Source organism: Taudactylus pleione, unplaced genomic scaffold (assembly GCF_031769625.1).
Source record: "Taudactylus pleione unplaced genomic scaffold, aTauple2 ptg000278l, whole genome shotgun sequence".
Classification (NCBI taxonomy): Eukaryota; Metazoa; Chordata; class Amphibia; order Anura; family Myobatrachidae; genus Taudactylus; species Taudactylus pleione.
This window is the reverse complement of record NW_028284680.1, coordinates 5,181,862-5,202,344: the sequence shown is the minus strand read 5'-3', so window position 1 is coordinate 5,202,344 and position 20,483 is coordinate 5,181,862. Positions and strand designations below refer to the sequence as shown.

The following is a 20,483-nucleotide window of genomic DNA, read 5'->3' as shown; positions in this document are numbered from 1 at the left end:
AATGCTGTGTGCGCGCTGTGCTCTCCCTGTGACTGTGAGGTATAGAATGAGCGAGTGTCTCAGTGGGAATGCTGTGTGTGCGCTGTGCTCTCCCTGTGACTGTGAGGTATAGAATGAGCGAGCATGTCAGTGGGAATGCTGTGTGTGCGCTGTGCTCTCCCTGTGACTGTGAGGTATAGAATGAGCGAGCGTGTCAGTGGGAATGCTGTGTGCGCGCTGTGCTCTCCCTGTGACTGTGAGGTATAGAATGAGCGAGCGTCTCAGTGGGAATGCTGTGTGCGTGCTGTGCTCTCCCGGTGACTGTGAGGTATAGAATGAGCGAGCGTGTCAGTGGGAATGCTGTGTGTGTGTGTGCTGTGCTCTCCCTGTGACTGTGAGGTATAGAATGAGCGAGCGTGTCAGTGGGAATGCTGAGTGTGTGTGCTGTGCTGTGCTCTCCCTGTGACTGTGAGGTATAGAATGAGAGAGCGTCTCAGTGGGAATGCTGTGTGTGCGCTGTGCTCTCCCTGTGACTGTGAGGTATAGAATGAGAGAGCGTGTCAGTAGGAATGCTGTGCGTGCTGTGCTCTCCCTGTTACTGTGCGGTATAGAATGAGCGAGCATATCAGTGGGAATGCTGGCATTGGAATAAGGTAGTAAAACCGCCTTCCGCGGCATCATGCAGATACACGTGACTCAGGAGCGAGCACAGCGTGGAAATGGGATCGCGGTGGGAAGCCCTATTTTTCTGGTACCTATGGAAGGAGCTACACAAGACACATACAATGGCCATAAATACAAGTAGAATACGGAGACACATATAGAAAAGGTGTGAGGGGGCGAGATAATGCATGGTTATCGGTACTGAGGAATGACTGTGCACATGGCCTTGGGGATGTATAGCTCTGCACAGTAAGATATTCCCCCCAGTGTCAGATCTAGATGAATATAACAAAGGAGCTACTTCTGCAGTAAGAGCACCGTTCCGCCTCTAAGTGTCTGATACACGCAGCGCTCAGCGGAGGGGACCCGGGAGGAGGCGTAAAGTGCTGCCTATTGATCCTGTGTTATTCCTGTGTTTTATCAGGACGGAATTACTGCCGCTTCGCTCTGAGCCAGGTGTTATGTGATGTTCAGACAGCAGAAATCACAGGACGACGAGATGTTATTTCCACTACGAGGTCAGGTGCAGGTAATGTGACAGAGATGTGCTCTGGTAGCCAGGGGGGAAGAGAAAGCATAATTATCTAGAAACCTCGTTAATCATGATTTGGAGCCAGTGATCTGGAATGCTGCTGCTGGAAAGGTCTAAATGCAGAATATAGACAGTATGCGTTTATCAGTTTATAAGTTTAACCCTTATTTAGGTTCCTAAAACATATCGGTACAGAGGATGTCGGTAACAGAATTCAGGTGCTGACTAGTCCTGCTATGACACTGGAGGGACTTGTATTGTATGGGCGTATTCATTTTGCTGACACACACACACAAGAGTGCTAGCTCCTGGGCCAGCGTTCTCATCCTGCGGGAGTGCGCAAATCACAATCAGCATTTAAAAAACAAATACTAATACATAATATAATATATATAACATTGGAAGACTAATATCGCTTTTCCACCTGTCCAGGGTCTGACCCGAGATTTGGAACACGGGAGCTCATTCAGACCCGCTCGCTAGATGCGTTCGCTGGGACCCTGCGTATGCAAATCCAGCGCACGCCCAGCAAGGCAGGCGATCGCACGGCAAAGCATTAGCACGCCCACTATGTCTTGGCGTGCGATCACTTAGTGTATGCAGACGCCCACCAGCCATTCATAAGACGCCCACTTGTGCACGTCATCTCCTGGAAGTACATGAGAACATTGGTACATCGAGCACCATCGGATTCGATCGCAGCGCTTGAGGTAGACTATACAAGCACTGCGATCACTTCAGTGTGATTTTCAACCAGGTGACGTGTACCATGACGCTGTCTTTTAATTATGCACGCCTCTGCAATGGCATTGAGACGCTCAGGCACGCCTGCGTTCACACCTCCACTCCCCCGGTTCTAGTGGCCAGCCCCTGTCACCACCCACAAACGGCCTCTCCTGTCACTCACTCTGCTGGGCAGTCTATGCGCAGCGAGAGAACGCATCCCAATCTCTCGCACTGGTTTGCGCACGCTCATTGTGATACATGCGCAGATTGCAAATATCGGCCAGCTACGAGCGATGGCATCATCGCGAGCGGGTCTGAATCAGCTCCACAGTTCCAAAACAGGTCAGATCCAGGACACACCCCTTTTCCACTGCGGTGCCTATGCGGGTTATTCCCGGATCGGCGCCTTTCACACAGCACATGGGTGCAATGGAACACTTCTCCCGGCGCACTTCTCATCTCCAAGAGCCGAGAAACCCGGATGTCCCCATGCTGGAAGCGAAACCCGGGTCAGACGACCCAGGTTACCCGGTCACACTGCAGGGCTGCACGGGTCTTTCCCGTGTTAAATCCTGCAAGCTACCTGGGTTTCATTGCCGAGTCACTCGACCCAGGAATCCAATCCTTGCCCCTTTTACACCTGCAATAACCCGGGTTACACCTGCAATAACCCGGGCTTTAGCTGTGGTGTATTAGTGACTGGTCCAGGTGGTCACCTGATGTGTTCCGCTGTACACACGCTGCACCTCTCACCTTGCTACTTAGGGAGTACAGGCTCTTTGTCTGGTTCCTCTGACTGTACTTTGCCTCCAGTTCGTCCATCCAGTCGATGTTCCAGTCGAGAACTGGCAGCGGGGTCGCCTTGGCTTTTCTATGGTTAAGATCTGCACTTTCGCCCTGGTTCTGCCCCGCTAGCAATCCATCCAGGGGGGACGCCGATTGTGAAAAATCTCATGAGAAAAAAAGGAGAAGTATTAATGTCAAATGTACATATACGTCTTCCAGTTACACTTGTTTAAAACTGTCAGAGTGCAGTGGCATTACCACGGTTGTGTCACCCAGTGTGGTGACTTACAGTTTTTGATGGAATGGCGTGCAAACGATGGGCGGGGTTATAGGGCGCCTAGAGGAAAACAAATGAATCGCCCCCATGGTGTCCCCCCCCCCCCCCATGTACCTTCTTCCGTACCAGACTATACAGAATCCTTAGTAATGTTTCTTATACTAATGTAACTTGTAAATTCCCGCATATCACTGAATGTATTGGCAAAAGTAGTGACATAAACTAAAAAAATTAAATTATACCTTTAAATTACAATATCATATCACATCAGGAACATAAACACAAGCAGTGAGGTACAGAATGAATGAGCGTCTCAGTAACATATACACAAGCTGCGAGGAATAGAATGAGCGAGTGCCTCAGGAACATAAACACAAGCTGTGAGGTATAGAATGAGCGGGTGCCTCAGGAACATATACACAAGCTGTGAGGTATAGCATGAGCGAGTGCCTCAGCAAAATAAACACAAGCTGTGAGGTATAGAATGAGTGAGTGCCTCAGGAACATATACACAAGCTGTGAGGTATAGAATGAGCGAGTGCCTCAGGAACATAAACACAAGCTGTGAGGTATAGAATGAGCGAGTGCCTCAGGAACATATACACAAGCTGTGAGGTATAGAATGAGCGAGTGCCTCAGGAACATAAACACAAGCTGTGAGGTATAGAATGAGCGGGTGCCTCAGGAACATATACACAAGCTGTGAGGTATAGCATGAGCGAGTGCCTCAGCAAAATAAACACAAGCTGTGAGGTATAGAATGAGTGAGTGCCTCAGGAACATATACACAAGCTGTGAGGTATAGAATGAGCGGGTGCCTCAGGAACATATACACAAGCTGTGAGGTACAGAATGAGCGAGTGCCTCAGGAACATATACACAAGCTGTGAGGTATAGCATGAGCGAGTGCCTCAGGAAAATAAACACAAGCTGTGAGGTATAGAATGAGTGAGTGCCTCAGGAACATATACACAAGCTGTGAGGTATAGAATGAGTGAGTGCCTCAGGAACATATACACAAGCTGTGAGGTATAGCATGAGCGAGTGCCTCAGGAAAATAAACACAAGCTGTGAGGTATAGAATGAGTGAGTGCCTCAGGAACATATACACAAGCTGTGAGGTATAGAATGAGCGAGTGCCTCAGGAACATATACACAAGCTGTGAGGTATAGAATGAGTGAGCGTCTCAGGAACATATACACAAGCTGTGAGGTATAGAAAGAGCGGGTGCCTCAGGAACATATACACAAGCTGTGAGGTATAGAATGAGTGAGTGCCTCAGGAACATATACACAAGCTGTGAGGTATAGCATGAGCGAGTGCCTCAGGAAAATAAACACAAGCTGTGAGGTATAGAATGAGTGAGTGCCTCAGGAACATATACACAAGCTGTGAGGTATAGAATGAGCGAGTGCCTCAGGAACATATACACAAGCTGTGAGGTATAGAATGAGTGAGTGCCTCAGGAACATATACACAAGCTGTGAGGTATAGCATGAGCGAGTGCCTCAGAAAAATAAACACAAGCTGTGAGGTATAGAATGAGTGAGTGCCTCAGGAACATATACACAAGCTGTGAGATATAGAATGAGCGAGTGCCTCAGGAACATATATACAAGCTGTGAGGTATAGAATGAGTGAGCGTCTCAGGAACATATACACAAGCTGTGAGGTATAGAATGAGCGAGTGCCTCAGGAACATATACACAAGCTGTGAGGTATAGCATGAGCGAGTGCCTCAGGAACATAAACACAAGCTGTGAGGTATAGAATGAGTGAGTGCCTCAGGAACATATACACAAGCTGTGAGGTATAGCATGAGCGAGTGCCTCAGGAAAATAAACACAAGCTGTGAGGTATAGAATGAGTGAGTGCCTCAGTGACATATACACAAGCTGTGAGGTATAGAATGAGTGAGCGTCTCAGTAACATATACACAAGCTGTGAGGTATAGAATGAGCGGGTGCGTCAGGAACATATACACAAGCTGTGAGGTATAGAATGAGCGGGTGTCTCAGGAACATATACACAAGCTGTGAGGTATAGAATGAGCGGGTGCCTCAGGAACATATACACAAGCTGTGAGGTATAGCATGAGCGAGTGCCTCAGGAACATAAACACAAGCTGTGAGGTATAGAATGAGTGAGTGCCTCAGGAACATATACACAAGCTGTGAGGTATAGCATGAGCGAGTGCCTCAGGAAAATAAACACAAGCTGTGAGGTATAGAATGAGTGAGTGCCTCAGGAACATATACACAAGCTGTGAGGTATAGAATGAGTGAGCGTCTCAGGAACATATACACAAGCTGTGAGGTATAGAATGAGCGGGTGCCTCAGGAACATATACACAAGCTGTGAGGTATAGAATGAGTGAGCGCCTCAGGAACATATACACAAGCTGTGAGGTATAGAATGAGTGACTGCCTCAGGAACATATACACAAGCTGTGAGGTATAGAATGAGCGAGTGCCTCAGGAACATATACACTAGCTGTGAGGTATAGAATGAGCAGGTGTCTCAGGAACATATACACAAGCTGTGAGGTAGAGAATGAGCGAGCGCCTCAGGAACATATATAGAAGCTGTGAGGTATAGAATGAGCGGGTGCCTCAGTAACATTTACACAAAAAAGTGAGGTATAGAATGAGCGGGTGCCTCAGGAACATATACACAAGCTGTGAGGTATAGAATGAGCAAGTGCCTCAGGAACATATACACAAGCTGTGAGGTATAGAATGAGCGAGCGCCTCAGGAACATATATACAAGCTGTGAGGTATAGAATGAGCGGGTGCCTCAGTAACATTTACACAAAAATGTGAGGTATAGAATGAGCGGGTGCCTCAGGAACATATACACAAGCTGTGAGGTATAGAATGAGCGGGTGTCTCAGGAACATATACACAAGCTGTGAGGTATAGAATGAGCGAGCGCCTCAGGAACATATATACAAGCTGTGAGGTATAGAATGAGCGGGTGCATCAGTAACATTTACACAAAAATGTGAGGTATAGAATGAGCGGGTGCCTCAGGAACATATACACAAGCTGTGAGGTATAGAATGAGCGGGTGTCTCAGGAACATATACACAAGCTGTGAGGTATAGAATGAGCGAGTGCCTCAGGAACATATACACAAGCTGTGAGGTATAGAATGAGCAAGCGCCTCAGGAACATATACACAAGCTGTGAGGTATAAAATGAGTGAGCGCCTCAGGAACATATACACAAGCTGTGAGGTATAGAATGAGTGAGCGTCTCAGGAACATATACACAAGCTGTGAGGTATAGAATGAGTGACTGCCTCAGGAACATATACACAAGCTGTGAGGTATAGAATGAGTGAGTGCCTCAGTAACATATACACAAGCTGTGAGGTATAGAATGAGCAAGCGCCTCAGGAACATATACACAAGCTGTGAGGTATAAAGTGAGTGAGCGCCTCAGGAACATATACACAAGCTGTGAGGTATAGAATGAGTGAGCGTCTCAGGAACATATACACAAGCTGTGAGGTATAGAATGAGTGAGTGCCTCAGGAACATATACACAAGCTGTGAGGTATAGAATGAGTGAGTGCCTCAGTGACATATACACAAGCTGTGAGGTATAGAATGAGTGTCTGCCTCAGGAACATATACACAAGCTGTGAGGTATAGAATGAGTGAGTGCCTCAGGAACATATACACAAGCTGTGAGGCATAGAATGAGCGAGTGCCTCAGGAACATATACACAAGCTGTGAGGTATAGCATGAGCGAGTGCCTCAGGAAAATAAACACAAGCTGTGAGGAATAGAATGAGTGAGCGCCTCAGGAACATATACACAAGCTGTGAGGTATAGAATGAGCGGGTGCCTCAGGAACATATACACAAGCTGTGAGGTATAGAATGAGTGAGCGTCTCAGGAACATATACACAAGCTGTGAGGTATAGAATGAGTGACTGCCTCAGGAACATATACACAAGCTGTGAGGTATAGAATGAGCGAGTGCCTCAGGAACATATACACTAGCTGTGAGGTATAGAATGAGCAGGTGTCTCAGGAACATATACACAAGCTGTGAGGTATAGAATGAGCAAGCGCCTCAGGAACATATAGACAAGCGGTGAGGCATAGAATGAGCGAGTGCCTCAGGAAAATATACACAAGCTGTGAGGTATAGAATGAGCGGGTGCCTCAGGAACATATACACAAGCTGAGAGGTATACAATGAGCTAGCGCCTCAGGAACATATACACAAGCTGTGAGGTATAGAATGAGCGGGTGCCTCAGGAACATATACACAAGCTGTGAGGTATAGCATGAGCGGGTGCCTCAGGAACATATACACAAGCTGTGAGGCATAGAATGAGCGAGTGCCTCAGGAACATATACACAAGCTGTGAGGTATAGAATGAGCGGGTGCCTCAGGAACATATACACAAGCTGTGAGGTATACAATGAGCGAGCGCCTCAGGAACATATACACAAGCTGTGAGGTATAGAATGAGCGGGTGCCTCAGGAACATATACACAAGCTGTGAGGTATAGCATGAGCGGGTGCCTCAGGAACATATACACAAGCTGTGAGGTATAGAATGAGTGAGTGCCTCAGTAACATATACACAAGCTGTGAGGTATAGAATGAATGACTGCCTCAGGAACATATACACAAGCTGTGAGGTATAGAATGAGCAAGCGCCTCAGGAACATATACACATGCTGTGAGGCATAGAATGAGCGAGTGCCTCAGGAACATATACACAAGCTGTGAGGTATAGAATGAGCGAGCGCCTCAGGAACATATATACAAGCTGTGAGGTATAGAATGAGCGGGTGCCTCAGTAACATTTACACAAAAATGTGAGGTATAGAATGAGCGGGTGCCTCAGGAACATATACACAAGCTGTGAGGTATAGAATGAGCGAGCGCCTCAGGAATATATATACAAGCTGTGAGTTATAGAATGAGCGGGTGCCTCAGTAACATTTACACAAAAATGTGAGGTATAGAATGAGCGGGTGCCTCAGGAACATATACACAAGCTGTGAGGTATAGAATGAGCGGGTGCCTCAGGAACATATACACAAGCTGTGAGGTATACAATGAGCGAGTGCCTCAGGAACATATGCACAAGCTGTGAGGTATAGAATGAGCGGGTGTCTCAGGAACATATACACAAGCTGTGAGGTATAGAATGAGCAAGCGCCACAGGAACATATACACAAGCTGTGAGGTATAAAATGAGTGAGCGCCTCAGGAACATATACACAAGCTGTGAGGTATAGAATGAGTGAGCGTCTCAGGAACATATACACAAGCTGTGAGGTATAGAATGAGTGACTGCCTCAGGAACATATACACAAGCTGTGAGGTATAGAATGAGTGAGTGCCTCAGTGACATATACACAAGCTGTGAGGTATACAATGAGTGACTGCCTCAGGAACATATACACAAGCTGTGAGGTATAGAATGAGTGACTGCCTCAGGAACATATACACAAGCTGTGAGGCATAGAATGAGCGAGTGCCTCAGGAACATATACACAAGCTGTTAGGCATAGAATGAGCGAGTGCCTCAGGAAAATATACACAAGCTGTGAGGTATAGAATGAGCGGGTGCCTCAGTAACATATACACAAGCTGTGAGGTATACAATGAGCGAGCGCCTCAGGAACATATACACAAGCTGTGAGGTATAGAATGAGCGGGTGCCTCAGGAACATATACACAAGCTGTGAGGTATAGAATGAATGACTGCCTCAGGAACATATACACAAGCTGTGAGGTATAGAATGAGTGACTGCCTCAGGAGCATATACACAAGCTGTGAGGTATAGAATGAGCGAGCGCCTCAGGAACATATACACAAGCTGTGAGGTATAGAATGAGCGGGTGCCTCAGGAACATATACACAAGCTGTGAGGTATAGAATGAATGACTGCCTCAGGAACATATACACAAGCTGTGAGGTATAGAATGAGTGACTGCCTCAGGAGCATATACACTAGCTGTGAGGTATAGAATGAGCAGGTGTCTCAGGAACATATACACAAGCTGTGAGGTATAGAATGAGCAAGCGCCTCAGGAACATATACACAAGCTGTGAGGCATAGAATGAGCGAGTGCCTCAGGAACATATACACAAACTGTGAGGTATAGAATGAGCGAGCGCCTCAGGAACATATATACAAGCTGTGAGGTATAGAATGAGCGGGTGCCTCAGTAACATTTACACAAAAATGTGAGGTATAGAATGAGCGGGTGCCTCAGGAACATATACACAAGCTGTGAGGTATAGAATGAGCGAGTGCCTCAGGAACATATACACAAGCTGTTAGGTATAGAATGAGCGAGCGCCTCAGGAATATATATACAAGCTGTGAGTTATAGAATGAATGAGCGCCTCAGGAACATACACACTAGCTGTGAGGTATAGAATGAGCAGGTGTCTCAGGAACATATACACAAGCTGTGAGGTATACAATGAGCGAGCGCCTCAGGAACATATACACAAGCTGTGAGGTATAGAATGAGCGGGTGCCTCAGGAACATATACACAAGCTGTGAGGTATAGCATGAGCGGGTGCCTCAGGAACATATACACAAGCTGTGAGGTATAGCATGAGCGAGTGCCTCAGGAACATATACACAAGCTGTGAGGTATAGCATGAGCGAGTGCCTCAGGAACATAAACACAAGCTGTGAGGTATAGAATGAGTGAGTGCCTCAGGAACATATACACAAGCTGTGAGGTATAGCATGAGCGAGTGCCTCAGGAAAATAAACACAAGCTGTGAGGTATAGAATGAGTGAGTGCCTCAGTGACATATACACAAGCTGTGAGGTATAGAATGAGTGAGCGTCTCAGTAACATATACACAAGCTGTGAGGTATAGAATGAGCGGGTGCCTCAGGAACATATACACAAGCTGTGAGGTATAGAATGAGTGAGCGCCTCAGGAACATATACACAAGCTGTGAGGTATAGAATGAGTGACTGCCTCAGGAACATATACACAAGCTGTGAGGTATAGAATGAGCGAGTGCCTCAGGAACATATACACTAGCTGTGAGGTATAGAATGAGCAGGTGTCTCAGGAACATATACACAAGCTGTGAGGTAGAGAATGAGCGAGCGCCTCAGGAACATATATAGAAGCTGTGAGGTATAGAATGAGCGGGTGCCTCAGTAACATTTACACAAAAAAGTGAGGTATAGAATGAGCGGGTGCCTCAGGAACATATACACAAGCTGTGAGGTATAGAATGAGCAAGTGCCTCAGGAACATATACACAAGCTGTGAGGTATAGAATGAGCGAGCGCCTCAGGAACATATATACAAGCTGTGAGGTATAGAATGAGCGGGTGCCTCAGTAACATTTACACAAAAATGTGAGGTATAGAATGAGCGGGTGCCTCAGGAACATATACACAAGCTGTGAGGTATAGAATGAGCGGGTGTCTCAGGAACATATACACAAGCTGTGAGGTATAGAATGAGCGAGCGCCTCAGGAACATATATACAAGCTGTGAGGTATAGAATGAGCGGGTGCATCAGTAACATTTACACAAAAATGTGAGGTATAGAATGAGCGGGTGCCTCAGGAACATATACACAAGCTGTGAGGTATAGAATGAGCGGGTGTCTCAGGAACATATACACAAGCTGTGAGGTATAGAATGAGCGAGTGCCTCAGGAACATATACACAAGCTGTGAGGTATAGAATGAGCAAGCGCCTCAGGAACATATACACAAGCTGTGAGGTATAAAATGAGTGAGCGCCTCAGGAACATATACACAAGCTGTGAGGTATAGAATGAGTGAGCGTCTCAGGAACATATACACAAGCTGTGAGGTATAGAATGAGTGACTGCCTCAGGAACATATACACAAGCTGTGAGGTATAGAATGAGTGAGTGCCTCAGTAACATATACACAAGCTGTGAGGTATAGAATGAGCAAGCGCCTCAGGAACATATACACAAGCTGTGAGGTATAAAGTGAGTGAGCGCCTCAGGAACATATACACAAGCTGTGAGGTATAGAATGAGTGAGCGTCTCAGGAACATATACACAAGCTGTGAGGTATAGAATGAGTGACTGCCTCAGGAACATATACACAAGCTGTGAGGTATAGAATGAGTGAGTGCCTCAGTGACATATACACAAGCTGTGAGGTATAGAATGAGTGTCTGCCTCAGGAACATATACACAAGCTGTGAGGTATAGAATGAGTGAGTGCCTCAGGAACATATACACAAGCTGTGAGGCATAGAATGAGCGAGTGCCTCAGGAACATATACACAAGCTGTGAGGTATAGCATGAGCGAGTGCCTCAGGAAAATAAACACAAGCTGTGAGGAATAGAATGAGTGAGCGCCTCAGGAACATATACACAAGCTGTGAGGTATAGAATGAGCGGGTGCCTCAGGAACATATACACAAGCTGTGAGGTATAGAATGAGTGAGCGTCTCAGGAACATATACACAAGCTGTGAGGTATAGAATGAGTGACTGCCTCAGGAACATATACACAAGCTGTGAGGTATAGAATGAGCGAGTGCCTCAGGAACATATACACTAGCTGTGAGGTATAGAATGAGCAGGTGTCTCAGGAACATATACACAAGCTGTGAGGTATAGAATGAGCAAGCGCCTCAGGAACATATAGACAAGCTGTGAGGCATAGAATGAGCGAGTGCCTCAGGAAAATATACACAAGCTGTGAGGTATAGAATGAGCGGGTGCCTCAGGAACATATACACAAGCTGAGAGGTATACAATGAGCTAGCGCCTCAGGAACATATACACAAGCTGTGAGGTATAGAATGAGCGGGTGCCTCAGGAACATATACACAAGCTGTGAGGTATAGCATGAGCGGGTGCCTCAGGAACATATACACAAGCTGTGAGGCATAGAATGAGCGGGTGCCTCAGGAACATATACACAAGCTGTGAGGTATAGCATGAGCGGGTGCCTCAGGAACATATACACAAGCTGTGAGGTATAGAATGAGTGAGTGCCTCAGTAACATATACACAAGCTGTGAGGTATAGAATGAATGACTGCCTCAGGAACATATACACAAGCTGTGAGGTATAGAATGAGCAAGCGCCTCAGGAACATATACACATGCTGTGAGGCATAGAATGAGCGAGTGCCTCAGGAACATATACACAAGCTGTGAGGTATAGAATGAGCGAGCGCCTCAGGAACATATATACAAGCTGTGAGGTATAGAATGAGCGGGTGCCTCAGTAACATTTACACAAAAATGTGAGGTATAGAATGAGCGGGTGCCTCAGGAACATATACACAAGCTGTGAGGTATAGAATGAGCGAGCGCCTCAGGAATATATATACAAGCTGTGAGTTATAGAATGAGCGGGTGCCTCAGTAACATTTACACAAAAATGTGAGGTATAGAATGAGCGGGTGCCTCAGGAACATATACACAAGCTGTGAGGTATACAATGAGCGAGTGCCTCAGGAACATATGCACAAGCTGTGAGGTATAGAATGAGCGGGTGTCTCAGGAACATATACACAAGCTGTGAGGTATAGAATGAGCAAGCGCCACAGGAACATATACACAAGCTGTGAGGTATAAAATGAGTGAGCGCCTCAGGAACATATACACAAGCTGTGAGGTATAGAATGAGTGAGCGTCTCAGGAACATATACACAAGCTGTGAGGTATAGAATGAGTGACTGCCTCAGGAACATATACACAAGCTGTGAGGTATAGAATGAGTGAGTGCCTCAGTGACATATACACAAGCTGTGAGGTATACAATGAGTGACTGCCTCAGGAACATATACACAAGCTGTGAGGTATAGAATGAGTGACTGCCTCAGGAACATATACACAAGCTGTGAGGCATAGAATGAGCGAGTGCCTCAGGAACATATACACAAGCTGTTAGGCATAGAATGAGCGAGTGCCTCAGGAAAATATACACAAGCTGTGAGGTATAGAATGAGCGGGTGCCTCAGTAACATATACACAAGCTGTGAGGTATACAATGAGCGAGCGCCTCAGGAACATATACACAAGCTGTGAGGTATAGAATGAGCGGGTGCCTCAGGAACATATACACAAGCTGTGAGGTATAGAATGAATGACTGCCTCAGGAACATATACACAAGCTGTGAGGTATAGAATGAGTGACTGCCTCAGGAGCATATACACAAGCTGTGAGGTATAGAATGAGCGAGCGCCTCAGGAACATATACACAAGCTGTGAGGTATACAATGAGCGAGCATCTCAGGAACATATACACAAGCTGTGAGGTATAGAATGAGCGGGTGCCTCAGGAACATATACACAAGCTGTGAGGTATAGAATGAATGACTGCCTCAGGAACATATACACAAGCTGTGAGGTATAGAATGAGTGACTGCCTCAGGAGCATATACACTAGCTGTGAGGTATAGAATGAGCAGGTGTCTCAGGAACATATACACAAGCTGTGAGGTATAGAATGAGCAAGCGCCTCAGGAACATATACACAAGCTGTGAGGCATAGAATGAGCGAGTGCCTCAGGAACATATACACAAACTGTGAGGTATAGAATGAGCGAGCGCCTCAGGAACATATATACAAGCTGTGAGGTATAGAATGAGCGGGTGCCTCAGTAACATTTACACAAAAATGTGAGGTATAGAATGAGCGGGTGCCTCAGGAACATATACACAAGCTGTGAGGTATAGAATGAGCGAGTGCCTCAGGAACATATACACAAGCTGTTAGGTATAGAATGAGCGAGCGCCTCAGGAATATATATACAAGCTGTGAGTTATAGAATGAGTGAGCGCCTCAGGAACATACACACTAGCTGTGAGGTATAGAATGAGCAGGTGTCTCAGGAACATATACACAAGCTGTGAAGTATACAATGAGCGAGCGCCTCAGGAACATATACACAAGCTGTGAGGTATAGAATGAGCGGGTGCCTCAGGAACATATACACAAGCTGTGAGGTATAGCATGAGCGGGTGCCTCAGGAACATATACACAAGCTGTGAGGTATAGCATGAGCGGGTGCCTCAGGAACATATACACAAGCTGTGAGGTATAGAATGAGTGAGTGCCTCAGTAACATATACACAAGCTGTGAGGTATAGAATGAGCGAGCGCCTAAGGAATATATATACAAGCTGTGAGTTATAGAATGAGCGGGTGCCTCAGTAACATTTACACAAAAATGTGAGGTATAGAATGAGCGGGTGCCTCAGGAACATATACACAAGCTGTGAGGTATAGAATGAGAGGGTGCCTCAGGAACATATACACAAGCTGTGAGGTATACAATGAGCGAGCGGCTCAGGAACATATGCACAGGCTGTGAGGTATAGAATGAGCGGTGTCTCAGGAACATATACACAAGCTGTGAGGTATAGAATGAGCGAGCGCCTCAGGAACATATATACAAGCTGTGAGGTATAGAATGAGCGGGTGCCTCAGTAACATTTACACAAAAATGTGAGGTATAGAATGAGCGGGTGCCTCAGGAACATATACACAAGCTGTGAGGTATAGAATGAGCGGGTGTCTCAGGAACATATACACAAGCTGTGAGGTATAGAATGAGCGAGTGCCTCAGGAACATATACACAAGCTGTGAGGTATAGAATGAGCAAGCGCCTCAGGAACATATACACAAGCTGTGAGGTATAAAATGAGTGAGCGCCTCAGGAACATATACACAAGCTGTGAGGTATAGAATGAGTGAGCGTCTCAGGAACATATACACAAGCTGTGAGGTATAGAATGAGTGACTGCCTCAGGAACATATACACAAGCTGTGAGGTATAGAATGAGTGAGTGCCTCAGGAACATATACACAAGCTGTGAGGTATAGAATGAGTGACTGCCTCAGGAACATATACACAAGCTGTGAGGCATAGAATGAGCGAGTGCCTCAGGAACATATACACAAGCTGTGAGGCATAGAATGAGCGAGTGCCTCAGGAAAATATACACAAGCTGTGAGGTATAGAATGAGCGGGTGTCTCAGGAACATATACACAAGCTGTGAGGTATACAATGAGCGAGCGCCTCAGGAACATATACACAAGCTGTGAGGTATAGAATGAGCGGGTGCCTCAGGAACATATACACAAGCTGTGAGGTATAGCATGAGCGGGTGCCTCAGGAACATATACACAAGCTGTGAGGTATAGCATGAGCGGGTGCCTCAGGAACATATACAAAAGCTGTGAGGTATAGAATGAGTGAGTGCCTCAGTAACATATACACAAGCTGTGAGGTATAGAATGAGTGACTGCCTCAGGAACATATACACAAGCTGTGAGGTATAGAATGAGCGAGTGCCTCAGGAACATATACACTAGCTGTGAGGTATAGAATGAGCAGGCGTCTCAGGAACATATACACAAGCTGTGAGGTATAGAATGAGTGACTGCCTCAGGAACATATACACAAGCTGTGAGGCATAGAATGAGCGAGTGCCTCAGGAACATATACACAAGCTGTGAGATATAGAATGAGCGAGCGCCTTAGGAACATATATACAAGCTGTGAGGTATAGAATGAGCGGGTGCCTCAGTAACATTTACACAAAAATGTGAGGTATAGAATGAGCGGGTGCCTCAGGAACATATACACAAGCTGTGAGGTATAGAATGAGCGAGCGCCTCAGGAATATATATACAAGCTGTGAGTTATAGAATGAGCGGGTGCCTCAGTAACATTTACACAAAAATGTGAGGTACAGAATGAGCGGGTGCCTCAGGAACATATACACAAGCTGTGAGGTATAGAATGAGCGGGTGCCTCAGGAACATATACACAAGCTGTGAGGTATAAAATGAGTGAGCGCCTCAGGAACATATACACAAGCTGTGAGGTATAGAATGAGTGAGCGTCTCAGGAACATATACACAAGCTGTGAGGTATAGAATGAGTGACTGCCTCAGGAACATATACACAAGCTGTGAGGTATAGAATGGGTGAGTGCCTCAGTGACATATACACAAGCTGTGAGGTATAGAATGAGTGACTGCCTCAGGAACATATACACAAGCTGTGAGGTATAGAATGAGTGAGTGCCTCAGGAACATATACACAAGCTGTGAGGCATAGAATGAGCGAGTGCCTCAGGAACATATACACAAGCTGTGAGGTATAGCATGAGCGAGTGCCTCAGGAAAATAAACACAAGCTGTGAGGTATAGAATGAGTGAGTGCCTCAGGAACATATACACAAGCTGTGAGGTATAGAATGAGCGAGCGCCTCAGGAACATATACACAAGCTGTGAGGTATAGAATGAGCGGGTGCCTCAGGAACATATACACAAGCTGTGAGGTATAGAATGAGTGAGCGTCTCAGGAACATATACACAAGCTGTGAGGTATAGAATGAGTGACTGCCTCAGGAACATATACACAAGCTGTGAGGCATAGAATGAGCGAGTGCCTCAGGAACATATACACTAGCTGTGAGGTATAGAATGAGCAGGTGTCTCAGGAACATATACACAAGCTGTGAGGAATAGAATGAGCAAGCGCCTCAGTAACATTTACACAAAAATGTGAGGTATAGAATGAGCGGGTGCCTCAGGAACATATACACAAGCTGTGAGGTATAGAATGAGCTGGTGCCTCAGGAACATATACACAAGCTGTGAGGTATACAATGAGCGAGCGCCTCAGGAACATATGCACAAGCTGTGAGGTATAGAATGAGCGGGTGTCTCAGGAACATATACACAAGCTGTGAGGTATACAATGAGCGAGCGCCTCAGGAACATATACACAAGCTGTGAGGTATAGAATGAGCGGGTGCCTCAGGAACATATACACAAGCTGTGAGGTATAGCATGAGCGGGTGCCTCAGGAACATATACACAAGCTGTGAGGTATAGAATGAGTGACTGCCTCAGGAACATATACACAAGCTGTGAGGCATAGAATGAGCGAGTGCCTCAGGAACATATACACAAGCTGTGAGGCATAGAATGAGCGAGTGCCTCAGGAAAATATACACAAGCTGTGAGGTATAGAATGAGCGGGTGTCTCAGGAACATATACACAAGCTGTGAGGTATACAATGAGCGAGCGCCTCAGGAACATATACACAAGCTGTGAGGTATAGAATGAGCGGGTGCCTCAGGAACATATACACAAGCTGTGAGGTATAGCATGAGCGGGTGCCTCAGGAACATATACACAAGCTGTGAGGTATAGCATGAGCGGGTGCCTCAGGAACATATACACAAGCTGTGAGGTATAGAATGAGTGAGTGCCTCAGTAACATATACACAAGCTGTGAGGTATAGAATGAGTGACTGCCTCAGGAACATATACACAAGCTGTGAGGTATAGAATGAGCGAGTGCCTCAGGAACATATACACTAGCTGTGAGGTATAGAATGAGCAGGCGTCTCAGGAACATATACACAAGCTGTGAGGTATAGAATGAGTGACTGCCTCAGGAACATATACACAAGCTGTGAGGCATAGAATGAGCGAGTGCCTCAGGAACATATACACAAGCTGTGAGATATAGAATGAGCGAGCGCCTTAGGAACATATATACAAGCTGTGAGGTATAGAATGAGCGGGTGCCTCAGTAACATTTACACAAAAATGTGAGGTATAGAATGAGCGGGTGCCTCAGGAACATATACACAAGCTGTGAGGTATAGAATGAGCGAGCGCCTCAGGAATATATATACAAGCTGTGAGTTATAGAATGAGCGGGTGCCTCAGTAACATTTACACAAAAATGTGAGGTATAGAATGAGCGGGTGCCTCAGGAACATATACACAAGCTGTGAGGTATAGAATGAGCGGGTGCCTCAGGAACATATACACAAGCTGTGAGGTATAAAATGAGTGAGCGCCTCAGGAACATATACACAAGCTGTGAGGTATAGAATGAGTGAGCGTCTCAGGAACATATACACAAGCTGTGAGGTATAGAATGAGTGACTGCCTCAGGAACATATACACAAGCTGTGAGGTATAGAATGGGTGAGTGCCTCAGTGACATATACACAAGCTGTGAGGTATAGAATGAGTGACTGCCTCAGGAACATATACACAAGCTGTGAGGTATAGAATGAGTGAGTGCCTCAGGAACATATACACAAGCTGTGAGGCATAGAATGAGCGAGTGCCTCAGGAACATATACACAAGCTGTGAGGTATAGCATGAGCGAGTGCCTCAGGAAAATAAACACAAGCTGTGAGGTATAGAATGAGTGAGTGCCTCAGGAACATATACACAAGCTGTGAGGTATAGAATGAGCGAGCGCCTCAGGAACATATACACAAGCTGTGAGGTATAGAATGAGCGGGTGCCTCAGGAACATATACACAAGCTGTGAGGTATAGAATGAGTGAGCGTCTCAGGAACATATACACAAGCTGTGAGGTATAGAATGAGTGACTGCCTCAGGAACATATACACAAGCTGTGAGGCATAGAATGAGCGAGTGCCTCAGGAACATATACACTAGCTGTGAGGTATAGAATGAGCAGGTGTCTCAGGAACATATACACAAGCTGTGAGGAATAGAATGAGCAAGCGCCTCAGTAACATTTACACAAAAATGTGAGGTATAGAATGAGCGGGTGCCTCAGGAACATATACACAAGCTGTGAGGTATAGAATGAGCTGGTGCCTCAGGAACATATACACAAGCTGTGAGGTATACAATGAGCGAGCGCCTCAGGAACATATGCACAAGCTGTGAGGTATAGAATGAGCGGGTGCCTCAGGAACATATACACAAGCTGTGAGGTATAGAATGAGCGGGTGCCTCAGTAACATTTACACAAAAATGTGAGGTATAGAATGAGCGGGTGCCTCAGTAACATTAACACAAAAATGTGAGGTATAGAATGAGCGGGTGCCTCAGGAATATATACACAAGCTGTGAGGTATAGAATGAGCGGGTGCCTCAGGAACATATACACAAGCTGTGAGGTATAGAATGAATGACTGCCTCAGGAACATATACACAAGCTGTGAGGTATAGAATGAGTGACTGCCTCAGGAGCATATACACTAGCTGTGAGGTATAGAATGAGCAGGTGTCTCAGGAACATATACACAAGCTGTGAGGTATAGAATGAGCAAGCGCCTCAGGAACATATACACAAGCTGTGAGGCATAGAATGAGCGAGTGCCTCAGGAACATATACACAAACTGTGAGGTATAGAATGAGCGAGCGCCTCAGGAACATATATACAAGCTGTGAGGTATAGAATGAGCGGGTGCCTCAGTAACATTTACACAAAAATGTGAGGTATAGAATGAGCGGGTGCCTCAGGAACATATACACAAGCTGTGAGGTATAGAATGAGCGAGTGCCTCAGGAACATATACACAAGCTGTTAGGTATAGAATGAGCGAGCGCCTCAGGAATATATATACAAGCTGTGAGTTATAGAATGAGTGAGCGCCTCAGGAACATACACACTAGCTGTGAGGTATAGAATGAGCAGGTGTCTCAGGAACATATACACAAGCTGTGAGGTATACAATGAGCGAGCGCCTCAGGAACATATACACAAGCTGTGAGGTATAGAATGAGCGGGTGCCTCAGGAACATATACACAAGCTGTGAGGTATAGCATGAGCGGGTGCCTCAGGAACATATACACAAGCTGTGAGGTATAGCATGAGCGGGTGCCTCAGGAACATATACACAAGCTGTGAGGTATAGAATGAGTGAGTGCCTCAGTAACATATACACAAGCTGTGAGGTATAGAATGAATGACTGCCTCAGGAACATATACACAAGCTGTGAGGTATAGAATGAGTGACTGCTCAGGAACATATACACAAGCTGTGAGGTATAGAATGAGCGAGTGCCTCAGGAACATATACACTAGCTGTGAGGTATAGAATGAGCAGGCGTCTCAGGAACATATACACAAGCTGTGAGGTATAGAATGAGTGACTGCCTCAGGAACATATACACAAGCTGTGAGGCATAGAATGAGCGAGTGCCTCAGGAACATATACACAAGCTGTGAGATATAGAATGAGCGAGCGCCTCAGGAACATATATACAAGCTGTGAGGTATAGAATGAGCGGGTGCCTCTGTAACATTTACACAAAAATGTGAGGTATAGAATGAGCGGGGGCCTCAGGAACATATACACAAGCTGTGAGGTATAGAATGAGCGAGCGCCTCAGGAATATATATACAAGCTGTGAGTTATAGAATGAGCGGGTGCCTCAGTAACATTTACACAAAAATGTGAGGTATAGAATGAGCGGGTGCCTCAGGAACATATACACAAGCTGTGAGGTATAGAATGAGCGGGTGCCTCAGGAACATATACACAAGCTGTGAGGTATACAATGAGCGAGTGCCTCAGGAACATATGCACAAGCTGTGAGGTATAGAATGAGCGGGTGTCTCAGGAACATATACACAAGCTGTGAGGTATAGAATGAGCGAGTGCCTCAGGAACATATACACAAGCTGTGAGGTATAGAATGAGCAAGCGCCTCAGGAACATATACACAAGCTGTGAG

General features: G+C 45.9%; 1 protein-coding gene across 3 annotated transcripts in view; it reads right to left on the bottom strand.

Moving 5' to 3' along the window:
* The window catches only part of ROBO4 (roundabout guidance receptor 4), a 389,036-nt gene that overhangs the window by 3,048 nt on the left and 365,505 nt on the right, over positions 1–20,483 (bottom strand). For all 3 annotated transcript variants that reach the window (XM_088481797.1, XM_088481796.1, XM_088481795.1), the window contains one exon: positions 2,654–2,850. In XM_088481797.1, the coding sequence (XP_088337923.1) occupies positions 2,654–2,850 (197 nt within the window). The remainder of the gene's footprint in view (positions 1–2,653; positions 2,851–20,483) is intronic.